Source organism: Pieris brassicae, chromosome 7, assembly GCF_905147105.1.
Source record: "Pieris brassicae chromosome 7, ilPieBrab1.1, whole genome shotgun sequence".
NCBI lineage: Eukaryota > Metazoa > Arthropoda > Insecta > Lepidoptera > Pieridae > Pieris > Pieris brassicae.
Window position 1 is genome coordinate 15,765,664 of NC_059671.1, and position 16,810 is coordinate 15,782,473.

The 16,810-nt window shown below is 31.9% G+C and overlaps 1 protein-coding gene across 5 annotated transcripts in view; it reads right to left on the minus strand.

The window, feature by feature from the left end:
- Nucleotides 1–16,810, minus strand: part of LOC123711772 (tensin) — an 87,706-nt gene that overhangs the window by 28,544 nt on the left and 42,352 nt on the right. For 4 of the 5 annotated variants that reach the window (XM_045664535.1, XM_045664537.1, XM_045664536.1 and 1 more), the window contains 2 exons: nucleotides 15,326–15,394; nucleotides 7,467–7,649 (listed from right to left, as the gene is read on the minus strand). In XM_045664535.1, coding sequence (XP_045520491.1) covers nucleotides 7,467–7,649; nucleotides 15,326–15,394 — 252 coding nt within the window. Of the gene's footprint in view, nucleotides 1–7,466; nucleotides 7,650–12,368; nucleotides 12,651–15,325; nucleotides 15,395–16,810 lie in introns of those variants that run through there. The other variant, XM_045664539.1, reaches the window with a different exon arrangement.

Genomic DNA, 16,810 nt, shown 5'->3' on the forward strand with positions numbered 1-16,810 from the left:
ATGTAACGCGCCACTGAAATCTTTTAGCCAATTCTAACGACAATAAGCTAATTTATATAAGATATAACGGCTAACTTGAACAGGAGAAAATTTCTCACGGATCTTCTAAGCCCACCTAGCAAAGGGCAGTTCGTGTACTCCAATCACGTATACCCATTCAATCTTGCCCCGGGCCATTCTGACGTATTACTTTATATGTCAACTTAATGCTTTTGCGGTACTTCTAATGAGCCACGTTATAGCTAACTTTTGCGAGAACTGTGTATGGTCGCACCAAACCGATAAATTATCATAATATTCTCAAAGACCGCACGACTCTTTCGACGATAATAAGCTATTCGTAATAAAATCTATCTAACTATACATGCCGTTTCTTTTTATTTAATGGATTCTACGACATTTCGGTTTAACACATGTGAAATGAATGGTTTAAATAGAGGTGGTCCGTTCTCGGATGTTTATTTAATTAAATAAAGTTTCAATTTATATCGAATATTGCGTTTTATTATCTGTGCCAAATAAACCCTTAACTATACATTTATTTATTTTATAAAAATAGCATCGAATTAAAATAACTATTAGCAAAATGAACTTTAAATACATTTTTAATTTTGATCGATTACCAACTTTTTAGAAGAGCTGTCATATGACCTATCATTAGTTTTAACCTCCTCAGCTCTAACCTCTTCTGTCATTTATAAAAACATACAGTTGGCTCAAATAGATATATTCGTATTTTATATGAGTAGATACAATAAAAACTATTAATACATAATTAAAAAATGGGACAAGAGCACTATTTTTTAAAACAAACCGAAATCCTGTCTGTACAAACTTTTACTACTATGCCAGCTTCAGTCTAGAACTTATATAATCAAAGTATAAATGCAATATTCGTTATATCATATATGTGAATACAAAAAGAAATTGTGAATAAATCTAGGTCAATAGAAGATGAAAATATCGATCTATATCAATACATTTCAAACCAGCACTCGTACCTTAGAAAGTTGTCTATAAACGTTAAATATGTTTGCTGTGCCTAATGTCCCGGAACTAGTAACATATCAAACATATTTAAAGAATTTTATTTACAAAGATGACAGGAACTTTTTTATTATATTTACGGCGGAACAAAATAAAAAAGGATAAATGATATCGCTGTCCTAAAATATTGTAAGAAACGGAACTATAAAGTACCAACGAATTCTTTTTATCATAACATTACCGGACTCAATTAAACTGGACATTCTGGAAGCGTAACGAACCGATAAATTGTATATCAACAATCGATTTTTTTTTTTTTTTTTAATAATTTTATGGCCTGGTAACGAGACCTTTAAGCCAAACAATCGAATTAAAATACTATACAAAGACAAACAATTCCCAATAATAGGCTAAATAAAGCATAGACAGTAGAGATACCACAGATTATATACACAGAGCACATATAGGTTATTGTGAGACAAGTTTGCAATTTGTTCAAGTTCAATTTGTTACTCAGCGGCCCCTTTGATAACCTGTTTGATTTGAAAGTAATTTGTTTTAATCACACTGATCCATATCGAACGTCCGATTTTTCGATTGATCTTAACGAGCATGAAAATTCTAGAATGGTATTCTGAATGGAAATAATAATTTAACTTTTGCATATCTTTAGAATAACGGCAATACAGTCCACAATATGTACTCGTCAATATTGTGAATTTTTAAGGTGCGAGATTTAAATATATTTATGGTGACATGGGTATAGTCTGTGGTATAATACCTTCGGTGTCAACTGTCACCTGATGCGATGCATATCTGACCGCGGGTGGTCCCGTCATATCGCGAACGCTAACGAATTGTAAATAAGTTCTGTATACTTTTATTTGCTTTATCAATCTTCCATCAAAGCTATTGCCATAGTTGTTTACTGTTTTTTGACAACTTTGATGTTTATGTATAGGCTATAAGGGTTATTATAATATGCATGGGTTATAATAAAAAAATATTGAGGCACAAAACTGTAACTTGATATAGCCGGCCACAATTTTTTCCATTGATACTACGATCTAAGATGTGTTTATTACTTCGATTTTGAACTTCTTTTGATCTAACTAATAATCAAAATTCTATAAAATCAATAATATTTAAGTACGTTATGTCACGTCTAAGGCCTCCCTCACTTCTAAATTAGTATTGGTTTTCGAATGATTCTATGCGTGGTTATTAAAACAAAATTACCACAGGTTTGAACTGTGCTTATATTGAACGCGACGTTAGAATAAATAAAAAGCCTTGCGAAACATATTTTTTCAAATAGTTCGACTAGAGGCTAATGGTGTAACAGTAAGAAAAAGAAGTTCTTAAATACTCACGGAACGAGTGAAATATAAAGATTTTTAAACAAAAATCAAATCAATCCCCTCAAATTGAAATCTATGGAACAGGTCTCGAGCGTATTATCTTGTAAATTATTCCACAAAAGCGGATTATGAGAATGAGCTCATTCCTATTTAATGAATGTGTAAATATATTGAATCTGCCTTCTTAGCCTTGCCGGAAAACCTTGATAGCGTTTAAATTCTAAACATATGTATTATTAATACTTGTTATTTAGAATAAAATTGTTATTAACTATTAACTATAACCCTCAAAAGGTCAACCGCATATCTATAAACCACTAAAACAGAAGAATTATTTCTACAATATAATTTTTTTTTGACTAATGTTCACACTACAAAATTATTTTTTATTTACGCCATCTATCTAGCAGGCCATTTGTAGCTTTTGAAAGATTCGGTATAAACTTCATATTACTATAAGAAAGTACCCTAATCCTTACGTAAGTTTGTACGACTTATGTATTCTATCTGCATTAATATAATTTACCTTTAACATTCAGCTAGTCTTAAATTATCTCCCCAGACAGCGAAACAAACTCTTCTACAAATCTTTTATTCATTTTATTCGTATTACTGTGACTATATTTTTATTTAAAGTACAATATAATACCGGTGGCGCTACAACCTTTTTCAGTCCAAGACTCAGATTTCTGTATCTGTTTCATGATCATTTGTCAATCTAATTGGCAACTAGGCAATCAGCCTCCTTTGCCTGAAAAACGCCGTCAATTTTTTAGTGAAGTCAAGTCGGTTTCCTCTCTATGTTTTCGTTAACCGTTCGAGCGAATGTTAAATGCGCACATAGGCAGAAAGTCCATTGGTGTACACCGGTTATCGACCCTACAAACTCAGGGATAAGAATCGCACGCTGAAGCCACTTGGTCAACACTGCTGTGTAAAGTAAAATATATTGTATATTAATGCCTAATATCGGGTGTTTGTTACGAATTTTGGTTTAAAATTCCGAAAAATTCTAATAATATACACAATTGGGATTATGGATTTAAAATTATTTTTAATTTTATTATGCTTAATTTTTGTCCCCTGATTATTATTAGAATGTTACTAATAATTGATAAAAAAAATATTATTTAAGCATGATGATCCCTTAAGCCTGAGGCCACCTCGTTATGCCTGAATGATTTTAAGCAAATTAACAAGTTTGAAGGAGACCTGAATCGATTATCACTATTAGAAGATATCAAATCATTTAGGCATCCCTGATTAGGCGTAGATTCTCGATATGTTTGACGTAAACTATGAGATCATCTGACGTTAGTAGCAAAGTGGAACATTAAATTCTTATATGTATAAATATTGATTTAATCTAAGAAGCACTTAACAAGGACAACAAAGCATTATAGTTTATGCTATCAAACACATATCTATGTAAAACACATAACACAAAATTATGGTTATCTTTGGCCTATACGTTTTGGACAACTGATGAGGTGGACTCATATGCGAGTATATCAAATAAATTTGCTCTGTAAATAGCCCGATTTTAAGTGAACAGTCTTTAATAACTACTCTAAATATTAATAATGTTTGTTTTTTTGTTGTATCAGCAAGAGCAGTATTAGTCTAGTGGCCTCAGTGCGACTCTCATCACTGTGCACCAATGAACTGTGAAGGAAAACATCGTGAGGAAAGCGGTTTCCTTAGACCCAAAAAGTCAACGGCGTGCATCAGGCACAGAAGGCCCCTTATCTACCTGCCTATTAGATTACCAAATGATCATGAAACAGATACAGAAATCTGAGGCCCATACCTAAAAAGGTTGTAGCGCCCATAATTTACTTTTTATATTTTTTCTTGTTGCGTACTACATATCAAGATTTGTTATTATTACAACGTAATATATCCGTAATACATATACGTGTTTATGATATCGTTTTTTCCTTTTTGCGACAGTCTCTAAATGTTTTTGATATGGCTTCGTTTTTAATCTGAAGTTTATATAACATAAACAACACACTTTTTATCTTATATTATAAAGAAATTATTTTCTTCATATCATAAATTATAGTTATCAACCAAAGCACTCAAAATCGGTGATCATAATTATCTTGCGACTAAAAATAAATGATTCACTTAACACGGACTCCATTGGTGAATTAAATTGTTTGGAATGATAGCAATCAGCGCGTGGTAAATTGCCAACGATCGTTTTTTGTTTAACCACTCGTATACAAGAGAATTTTATAAGAACAACACCTAATAAGAATGAGATTAAACCGTAGTAGTAGTTTTTTTAGACCGGATTGGATTCGTCGTCAATTCATCTCTGATAAGATATGTTTCAAAATAAAAATCTTGTGGCATCACGAAACATTATTATTAGATTCTTATTTGTTTTTTGCGACTGAGGCGCGAACTAGCTGCTGTGGTCCCTGGCAGAATGACCAGCACTGTGGAACAACTCTGCTCCTCAGCATAATGCTAGGCCTATTACAACCACAGCACCATGTGTATTACATATTATGCATTATATATATATATAATGCATCATATGCATAATATAAAATTAAATATATATATTTATATATTACACAATTAAACCTTTTTCTTAAAAAAATTTGTTATGTCTCTATTATTATTCTTTTTTATTTATTTTTGATTATTATTATTTTATGTGTTTCTGTGTGCGTGTTTAGTTAGTAATAAATGTTATGTCTATGTCTATGTATTAAATCTGTAATAATTATTAATTCTGTATTAATTACACACTAGTGTGCGTCCATTCGCTTTACAAAAACGTATAATAAGTATAGTAAATAATACAAATCATATTATTTTTGTTTTACTGTCTTAAATCTTCCAGTGAATTTTGGTTTACTACTACACACTATATTGTATTCAATGTAAATATGAAAAAGGTATCTAGTGCGGCTTAACACAATTAATATGCGATGCACGGACCTAGGCATATCATTAGTAAGATATTATCACCTTTGTTGCATTATAAAATCACTTGCGTACAAACAAATGACATCATTGTTCTGTTAACATAAATATGAATATGTCATAGAATTATGTAAAAAATTGTAAAGATAATATAGGAAGTTAAGAACACAAATAAATATATAATTTTATGATGTTTTACATAAAAATTCATCGTTCTAATACAATTTACTGTCTTTAATAACAATAGTTTTTCCTGTAAATAACTAACTATTTATATACTGTTTGCCTGCCATCTGCCATCACATATTTTGTATTTATAGAAAACGAATCAGTGAAGAAGAGAGTCTTACTCGTCCTTCTACTACTCTGGTGGATATATTATTTCCTACAAATTGCAGAGAACCTGGCACTGTCCCCTTATCTTATTCTCTAAGGAAACATATCCTAAGTGCAATAACCTAAGGTCGAGTCACTAGCCCTTACAAAGGAACATTGGAAACAGCGGGAAGTGCATATCTTGCAAGTACCGTGGACCACTCGATTATGATTTACGATCGGTTAACGTAAATCTATACCTGGGTTCCTAAGGTTAACCACATTGCGATGGTACGAAAATCGTTTTTGGAGACTATTTTATATTGTTTTTGTGACATTTAATTATTTGAGAATGAGTTAAAGGATTCAATATATAATATTTGACCGTGTATAAGTAAATTTTAAAATTTACCACGTTCATTATAAATCAGTGAACGACTGGGAACTTAAAAGGTATTTGATGTAGTTAAAGTTAAAGTAAACTACACACGATATAACGATATACGATATAACAGTAACAAAACTATGCAAAATATTATTAAGTATCCGTCTTTTAGAAACTTCCTCAATTAAACGTCATTTACGATTGTAGATTACGTGCCCATAAATAACGATAGGCCGCAAGATCCAAAGCCGAAGGATTTATTTGCGGAATTGTCATAATACATCATCTGAGAGGTTTCTAACGATTTCACTAATAATGGTAGGTTTCACTAATTAGAATTTAGTTGAATGCTAGAATTGTAGCTTTGACGTGCTGGATCCTGCCTACTTAATTGTGTCGTGATTTCCAGTAGGATGTATGTTACATATGGTATAAACGTTTGTACGGGTTGAAGCTTTATATTTCTATTTAAATCTTTTATATATGTGCAAAATCTAAGTATTTATTTATGAACACTTTAAAAGATTCAATAACATATGATATTAAGGAGCCATCGTGCAGCCTCATCGGTAACACCGCTCTTCAAGGCAACCCTTATAAAGTAAATAAAGAAAAGAATAAATACTTAGTCTTAAGTATATAACTAATTTAAAAAATACACACTGTAAACTCTATACAGGAACTATGCATTTTATGGCGTTATAGAAAGTTGTCCAATTTGTAAACAAAAGAACGAATTTCTTATAAAGTTCGTATGCATGATGCCGACAGTCGAGTTTATTGCGGGTTAGAATAATAAAGCCTCAAAAGAATGTACAAACCTGCGCAGTTTTTATTAATTTTAGCTTAACTTAACTTAAAAAGTAATTTATTACTCAATCGTAATTGAGAGTGGGTGTAATGCTATGTAGATGTATCATTGTATGGAAGACAAGCTAAACCAACTAAAGCCAATTGATTTCGATGCTTTAGGGAGTCGTTAAATCGCGGGACGTTACAAGGCGTTTACACTTTATTACAAATAATAATGTAGATTTATAAATTACAAAACGTCTAAAATAAAACAAAAACGATATTTCATGAATCACAATTAAATCAAAATCTAAAATAGAATAAATTTACAGTTGCAAAATAAAATAGTACATTACAAAAGTCACGATTGAACAGATGTAATGGATATGGTTAAGAGGTGTAGAAGACTTAAAAGATGTTGGAGAGGTAACAATTTATTTATTTTTATTATCACGACTTTTCCCCGAAGGGGTAGGCAGATACCACTACCATGACATTCACCATGCATTTTCGCTTATGGGTACTTTTTAATTAGTCCCTACTTTAGTACCTCGTGAATTTGGTCCAGGTATGTACGACAATGCAGATTACCTATTAAAAAGCGGCAAGACCTACACAAATCTATTCAACTTTAAAAAAAGAAGCGAAAATTATAAATGTTTAGCTATGTTTTATGTTACCTTGTCTCTTACGGTGATGGTGTCATAGATTCCATTCTGGTCGTCTTGTCGTACGTCAGGTGAGGTGGTCGGTGTTTGTTTCGTCGGCGCACGCGCAGTTTGTGGCGATCGAGGTATTGGGTCCCCATTTCGTGTCCACGTTCGATGTATTTGCCAACTCGTGTCCGAGAATCTTGCTTTGTCCTATAAACCAATAGTAAACGCTTTAAGAATGTGTAGCTAGCCAGTCTGGAGTATGGTAGGAATAACTTATACCCGTGGGAAAGCGAAAGTTACAAGATTTTTATTTTTTGTATTATTTACAAAAATTGTCATATATTTTAAAAAAGATAGTTTCTAATATATACTGTAAATATAGTATTATGTATGATGTGGTAAACTTCAATAAATAAATAAATACCCTAAACATACATAGCAATAAATACCTATAAAAAACGTCAAACAAAATCGTATAATCATGTACATCAAATACAAAATAAAATAAATGCGGCAATGCGCTAATACCTCACAAGGAACTCTCTCTGTTATGATAATGAATGTTATTGTTAGGATTTTAGGCACGCTACATTAGTACTAGGAATATAAGATCTGGCTCGCGGCCATGAGTTCTACACGACTCCAAAGCTAGACCAAGGCGATTTTAATTTCCTCGTCACGTTCTGACACTAGATGGAACATCGTTGTAATACTGACATGCGTTATATGATAAATAGATTCTTAAATGGCGCTTCGAATGCTACTAGCATAATTCAAAAACTTTTTATTTTCATTGACAATTAAACCATCACTTTATAATAATATGAACCTCCTGGTTTTACAAGTGATTATAATAAATGTTTTGGAAATTAAAATATATCGCTCGTCCTAGATATTCCTACTTGAATATATAAATCATTTAAAAGTGTAGATAAAGTATTATAAATATTAATTAGTATCTCTGATTGATATTATAATTAAAGTTTTTAACGCACGGTGCTAGATTAGGTGAAGATTAACGTCTTTTATAATTGTGTGTAATATTTCTAAGCCATACGAATTTTCCTTGTAAATATTATTCTCGTTATTCCCTGCAGACAAAGCTTCCAGCGTCTAGTAGCAAGTAAAATATAAATTAAAGCTGCGTAAGACATTGTTTCATTGTGAATAGCACTCGAGAGCTAACTAGATCTTAATTAACTTCTCTTTGGCGTTCCTGTTTAATTATAAGCAATAAGACATTGTTAAGAATATTTCTATATACCTATCCTATCAAGATCTACAGTAGATTGTTAATAAAAACAACAAACCCTTGAAAAGTTACCGATAAGAATGTGGTTAAACATGAGTCGTACAAAAAAACGCATTTTTGTGTCAATATTAAACATAAATTATTTATTATATTTCTTGCAACATCAATTTCATTTTTAGGTAGAACGTTAAACATCGAAAGCACATATCACCGGCTGTCAAAATTTAAGATCAAATTATAAATTACTTCACGTGAATTTCATTTCGAATTTCAAGGGTATTAAATTCCAAACTGGTCAGTTTTAGAGTGTTGGTTGTCAGTTATTGAGTTTCGTGCAAAAATATTTCGCATCAATTCCAGAATAGAGAAAAATAGTACAGGTAAAACTTGCTTCAAGTATAAATGACGAGAATATAGTTTGATTGTTTTTATAAATGTTATCACGTTACAAACTTGAATTATTTCAGTGATTAAAGGCGATTGCATTTCTGTGTTAAAAGAAACAGGATGTAAATGGAAACAAATATTATATAGATATTTTTTGGAAGACACCACGACGCTCTCGTCGTCGACGTCTCAAAATAATTTCATATAAAATATTTATTATAGACGTAGGTTTAGGCAAGGCAAGGCAACGCAACAGTAAAATTGTATGAGTGCCACTCCTTGACTTCTTCAACATGGTTTAATTGGCTTATCTCTATTGCATAAATAGCGCCGATTACATATCAGATAAGATTTAAAAACAGTGCATCGATTGCTAGATTGTATCTTCAAAGAATGTGTATGTACGCGTGGGTTCAGACACTTAACATTTCGTTACGACTTTCGACACGTTTCCGTGAGAAATGGGATTATCCAGTTTATGAACTTATTGTACAAGCAAATGGCAGTTCGTTTAGTTATAGGTTTCTATAACGTTTAAACCATAATATACGTATATCCCGTCACATCCCGTCTCCACATTTTAATGTTAAGAAAGTCACTTTCGCGTTAATAATAGTAGTTATGATTAGAATTTGTTCAAGTGTATGTATTAACGTCGTAATTTCCGCAAGTAATGATCCATTTCCGCTGTATACAGACTAGACAAAATTTAATAAAGTCCTAAAAAGCATGCATAACCTATAACTTCGCAATTCGATTTTTGAAATCTCTAAACATGGAGAAATTTTAAATTAAGAAGGCTATCAGATTCCAATTTGTAATACTGTAAAAACATTTTCAAAAAGAATTATGATTTGGTACATTAGTAAATGTTTGAAGCAGTTGTAAATATGTAAATTCTTTGTATTTTCAAACACTAAAGCGAAGAAGCAAAAACTGTACATCACTGGGGAAATTGTCAGTCGTAGTGAGAGTATGAATTCTAATTACATTTCGAAAAGTCAAGTGCTCGTTTGCATACATAAACGTGTAAGCTGCGTAAGTGAATATAATTTTACTAATTTCAATGAGAAAAAGTCGAAAGCCGTTGTACAAACAAAAAAAACTTAAAAAACGATTATGTCAAATCATTCTTATCCGTATATATTAGGTGGTTTTATTTTTATCAATAACGTCTACGCCCAAACCTAAAATAAGGAACCTGAAATCTGTTTTAATTTTATCCTGTTTTATTATTGACACTTTTTTTATTAATTTTCTTTATACTAACAAAGTATAATTTTAAGTTATAAACTAGAAACGCTCTACTTCAATAACAGCAAATAGACAAGAAAAATTATCTAAAAAACCTCACAAAGCCGCCGACTTTATTGCAAATCACATCCGTAAAAATGCCTGTCTTTAACACGTCCAAGTGTGTATTGCCATAATAAATAAAAACCTAATTTCGTCGTGTAGAGTCCCGATATTAAATTGGCATTTATAAACCACATTCGTAAATATTAAGGGTCAAATTTTAGTGGGTTGGAACTCCGGGATGGGCACTCCACTTTTAGTGTCATGTACAATATTGGTATAGGACGCTCGAGGGTGTTTCCTAGAAAATCTAAAGCTTGTGAACTCGTAAAATAATATAGGCGGATGCAAAGGTGTAACTTCGAGTTAAATTTAGGTATGGCTGGAAAACCATGGCTTCCTTACTAAATATTGCGTTTATCTCTTACAGATTGTAAGGCTATATTAATAACTTTTGTTATATACATACATCATTTATCAATTAAAGTATACAACTTAGTATTATAAAAATAATAGTTTAATCGATGGTCTTATGACTAAAGACATTCCTTCAAGACATCCTGAATAGATACTGTGCATGAGTCTATTTGAATATAATTCATATATGATTTAAGACTCAGATAAACTTATTTAGGAAGATTTAATTTTATCTTCAACTCTATAACTTAAAACAGAAATCTACTTTTAAATTGTCGTACCATATTTTTTCTATAATGCATTTGAATTAAGCGACTAAATATCTGTATTAAAAAATGGATGAATACTATTGTCTCATTCTTGTCTGTAATCTTGCGGTCGTGGGTTGACAGCGTGGTTTAGAGATAATACATTATAATCATTAACTATTGTCTTCCTACTGATTGAGTTAAATAAATCAAACTGCAACTGTTTAATATATACAAGCTATTAAATGTAAAAGATATAAAAATAGTATTGTCATCTAAAATAATAATTCGAACGTAGATTTCAGCAGTGGTATGCTATCTAATACATAAACTTTCTAATTACCTTTCGATAAACGTTATCATATATCATTTAAATACACAGCAATAGAGCAAAGTAAACATCGGGCCAAGGACAATTGGTCAGCGCGGACTAGAACCACTGATTAAACGTTCTTGCCTCTTAGTCCCCTTGTTTTTGCTCCCCGTCCGGTTTATTACTTTGTCCTTGGCTCACGTTTACAAAAACAACTCTTTATTCATATTTAGAGACCGTATAGTGGCATTCTATCAGAATTCAGTATTTCATTTATAGCATTAAATTAACTTGCATGCATGTTTTTATAACTAACGGAATACGGACTTAAGAAATTAGTCAAAATATGTGGAGTTTTTGTAGGTAGTAATATTGGGCCGTATAAACTATTCTTCAATGGCACCGGCATTGTGTGCCAAGAAAGAACTCCTTGGTTTCAATATGATAAACGTAAAACAAGTATGTTTTAGTGCAGAGTAATTATAATCAATATTGAATAATTAAAATCTCAGCTTCCTTGCAACTCTCAGAAGCTGATTATTGTTGAAAAATTTAAATCATGTAAAAAACAGCTCAACATTCTAGAAATTCTACCTTTAAGTATATATAACTAATATGATTGACGTCTTTTAAAATAATTGGTAAAAATACAGTTAATTTCGTTCGAAACCATATTATAATCAATCATTCAATACATGACGTAAGTGCATGAATACGAAACTGGATTTTAAATATTTGCGAAAATTTCACGACCAAACGATACGTTCAAAGTACTTTGATAAGATAACCTTGCCTTTAATTTATTTCCATCTACTTGTTACGTTAACGTACTCGCTGAAATAAACGGTTAGAATATATTTTGTTTTAATCTCAGTTAACAACGTTACAGTTTATACAAGTAATAAAAATTGGTCAACGCTCTTGAGAGTACTTAAATATTTGTGTAAATTGTAATCTAGAACTTGTTAAACATTGCAAAGTATGATAAGAATGAATACGACGGGCGATTATACCTCATCCTCAAAAGGATCCTCTGTGCAGGGACCGCGTTTCTGTTTATTTTCGCTGAATGACAGCCTCCTTTTGAATAGTTTCATCTCTATTGTGGCAACCGTGCCATGACTTTTGGTTTCGTTTAATATTAAATCCTCTGGATTTTAATTAAAAACATTTTAGATCTTTTTTTTAAAAATCACTCGTACAAAGGCACAACACAGTTCATATTCATCATCTTGGGTAAACAATTTGGCGCCTGCGCATGATCATGAATCGGAAAGGTGTAGTGTGCTCCGTTCGCGCGCCCGGCGATTACTGTGGCGTCATGACACGAGACTTCGCGTCACGCAGACGTCACCTTCAGAAGACACCCCACCTTGTTCTTCTCATCAATCAACACCGGCATTTAACCCTCTTTTATAAAAACTCATTACTGAATCACAATCAAACGGAAAACGATAGTGACACTGTTGAATGATGTATTATGCTAATTTCCGTAGCATTTTCACGGGGACATCAAGTTATATTTTGTACGTGTTTACATTGTGTACTGTTATGGTTTTCTTTTGTCAGTACAAAATAAATACTTTTACGCATAACTTTTGAATAATCGTTTTTATAAGTAAGGATAATTATAGAATCATAAATGTATAATTGATCGAATGATAAGACTGAACAAAATGTAAAAAATACATATGAGGACGTGAACAATATTAGGCTTTAGTTCTATTAGTAACAATAACAAATACTTATACTTATATATTATATAGGCCACTAGGTGAACTCTGTGCATGAAATAGGTCAATGATGTATTTGTTAGGTCTAAGACATACCGGTTATCTTAGGATGTTTACCTTTAGCGTACCAGCTAGTGTTAATGGTATAGAAAGATAGTACTCAGCCGGATTAAACTCATGATATCAAGGAGAGAGATAATGCACATATATCACCCTTGTCGTCTTAAAAGCTATTCTCTTTCATTACCTTAAACTGCGTAATGAATTACTGGTTTGCTCGTTGAATTAAAGGGAATACGGCTTCCGTAGTTGCCGTAAACAATTCTAAAACTGGATACCTAACAGCCGTATTTCGACACGTGTCAATCCTTCAGAAAATGTAAATGTTATCAGAAGGAACTATAAGCTAACGTGTAAATTTAATTAATTCTTAGGTTTCAAAATTCTTGATGTTTAGTTTAATTGTATGATTTTTTTTCTTGTTTTCCTATTGCATTAATAAATTTGAATGCTTTGAAATACAATTTTTACAAAAATAAATGTATGTTTATTTGCCAATAAACAAAGATACTAAAAGGTCAAAATCAAAATGTTGTTAATAAATAAAACGCAAAAAATATCACAATGTTTAACTTAAGCTTAATTACACCATATAATGTAATGAACCTGATACTATGTAGATTTTATTCAAACATTAATTAAATTTAACTTTAGTCTAAACATAATGTTTAAAATGGTTGCGTTTATCAACGTTTTGAAAAGACAGCTTCATAAAACCTGATGATTAACGTGTTTATAATTATGTTAAATTTAACTTTTCCATACAAGGTTTAATAGTTTTACTGAGAATATGAAATGTAAATACAGTTTCAGTTTTTTTTTAATAAACAGGAAATGGGGTGTACTGTCAGGAATGTGGCATGCAGTCGGTGTGAATCTGGTATGTTTGTCCTGTCATTAACAGGTTTAAATCCTTGCCATATCGTCAATAAGTTTTAAAGGAATGTTAATTTTGGAATGAAGTGGGAAACAAAAAATTTCTGCTCCAACCAACAAAAGATAATTTGGCCAAAATTTACGGGTAATGATGTTTGTGCATACTACATAAGTTTTTATTGGGATAGGATATTCAAAATACAGTTTGAAACTCGTAGAAAGAATAGTTTGATGAAAAATACTTAAAATGATTAATTTAACGAAATATTGAAATGAAACATTACTTGTAAATTGCAATAAGATCCGATCGACTCGATATTACCATTGGTACAATTTAAACTCTAACAAAAAAATTGAACTCTAATGCGGTATTCATAAATGGAACAATGTGTGACCCTGACCTCAGGTCACTAATCCAGCGTTGGCCTAATATTTTGATAAACGACATATAAGATAAAATTTAATAAAAGGTAAATTCCTAGACTTTTAAAGCTTAAGGGCCTCATAGCCTAGCGGTCTTTATATGCGGCTGCTATGATGAGGGGTACTGGGTTCTATTCCCGTTTCGAGTGCAAGTTTTAATTTAATTTAAATTTTTTCTCGACCTTTGGTAGGGTCGTACTGTACCGGGCGAGTTCTTAAATCGTACATGGAGGGCATGGTCGAATTTCTATAGTATGCAGTGGGCATGGAAGTATAGAAAGGAGACTGTGTAGGTTTAGAACGTAGTAAGAAGGCCGAGGATGATAATTACAATTGGTCAGTAATTCAACATTCCTTTTTCCCGGTAGAATGCGACAGTGACCCCGGAGCCTTTGTAACGCGGCTTTGTAGAAACTACTCGAGGTGGTTTTAGTGGTTTACCCAGTCTCTGAAGAGCAGAAATTTAGGCGTGGGTCAAGTCCCACATACCCCTGAAACCTTTGAGGGATGCGCAAATGCATTTCCACCTCGGATATAAAAACATAAAAAAAGACTTTCAAAGATTAACATCTCCTTTTGTTTCCACAAAGTAAATACTATTTCTAACAATATCGATATAAAAATCATTGTTCTATAGCTGTCGTTTAACCTACTTAAATACTTTAGTATTCAAACATGAACATATTTATCAATAATTTTTAGAATTATTGATAAATATTTTTATGGAAAAAGGCTCATTCGAATAGGACAATAATGATTAGGTTTTAGCAACAATACAAAGATAAACTAATTCAGAATATTCTACCTTTTTTAAGTCGGTTAATAGGACAAGAATGCCGAGATCCCGGGCAATTCGTACTTGGGTGGTATCGACTTACGTTATTATGCAAACGGGCGAGGAGCTCCGCAGAATTGGCTGGATCAGATATGTGTACCGCCTCTGATACCTGAAACAAGAAAACAATTAAATCAGTAATTATATAAAAAAAGTTCAGCTTAGTTCAAACGAGAAAAAAAATTGAAATTTCCATACTATTTATTAGTGGATTATTTATAAGGAGTAAGAGTGACTGTCACTTGTTTTTTCTAATAAAAATCCACGACTCGAACGCCATACGGAAATATTACGACTGGTCTGGTGGTAATAGATCCCGGACGTAAGAAACAGAGCAACATAAATAAAATAATCTATTAATTTATTCCTTTATACAAATTATACAACAAGTATTCTATCTAATGAGGAATATTTTACTAAAAGCAGACTAAAAAAAATTCAGATGATCTCTTTAGAATTTAATTAGCGTATTTAATTAAATTTTAGCAAATTATACGAATGTAATTAATTCCTTCAACGCGTTTAATTAGTGATATTTATAGAGGCATAACAAACAAAAATATTTGTAGGAAAATCGTAGGGATGATTTCCGGAAATAGGTCAATAGCTCTCTGTGGAAAAGGCGAGGAAACAAGAGGTTTCACTTTAGTACTAGCGACATCTGAAAGTTTTATAAGGATTGGCCTCTTTAGTCATAAAATGCTAACAATTTGCAAATGAAATTGGATCAAGATAGTATATTAGTCTGGCTCCGGGCCAGAGCAAATCTAGACGTGAATTAGCTTTTAAAGTTCAAGAACACTTAGTACTGTATGGTAATAAGTGAATGAATTCATTAAAATACTTCTACAATTTTCAAACGTCGACTTCATTGTTTACTCTTGTATCGTTCTTACTTCGACTACAGACTATAGTAACGGATTTAGAGATAAACATATAGAAAATGTATTTTGTGAATTATATCCAATTTCTATATTTATTAAATCATTCAGTCATGTTATACTAATATAATATATTAAAATTTAAGTTTATACAAATTAAATCAAAGACAAGCAGTCCGTAAGGTACGATAAAAAAGTTGGTATAACATATCCCGGTACTAGTTCTTTGCGCACATAGAGAGGAAATTCGTCTCAGCTATATAAGACATGAGGTCAGGCGTGTGAGTCCCATTAAGCCAACTAGCTATTATATACGATATTATTACATCGTATTATGGTAAACACGTTATTTCAGTTATATACTTGCAATAAGATAACACTCCAAAGAGAAAGTGATAATCGAGCTCGTAAAATGGGGTATCACTTTAGCACCTAAGGGCTGTAATTTGTGGTTATTGTCTGTATATTCCGACATTTGTCGACAATTTGTGCTTTATGGACAACAAATTGATGTCTGTATGCATTTAGCCATTTGTCTGCGCACGAATGAAAATGGCACGGGAATTACGAAAGCTTGTGGGTGTATGAAGCTGTTAAAGGCGACAAATTGTTCGGGTTTCTACGATTTTCTAGAATATTTAGCGACG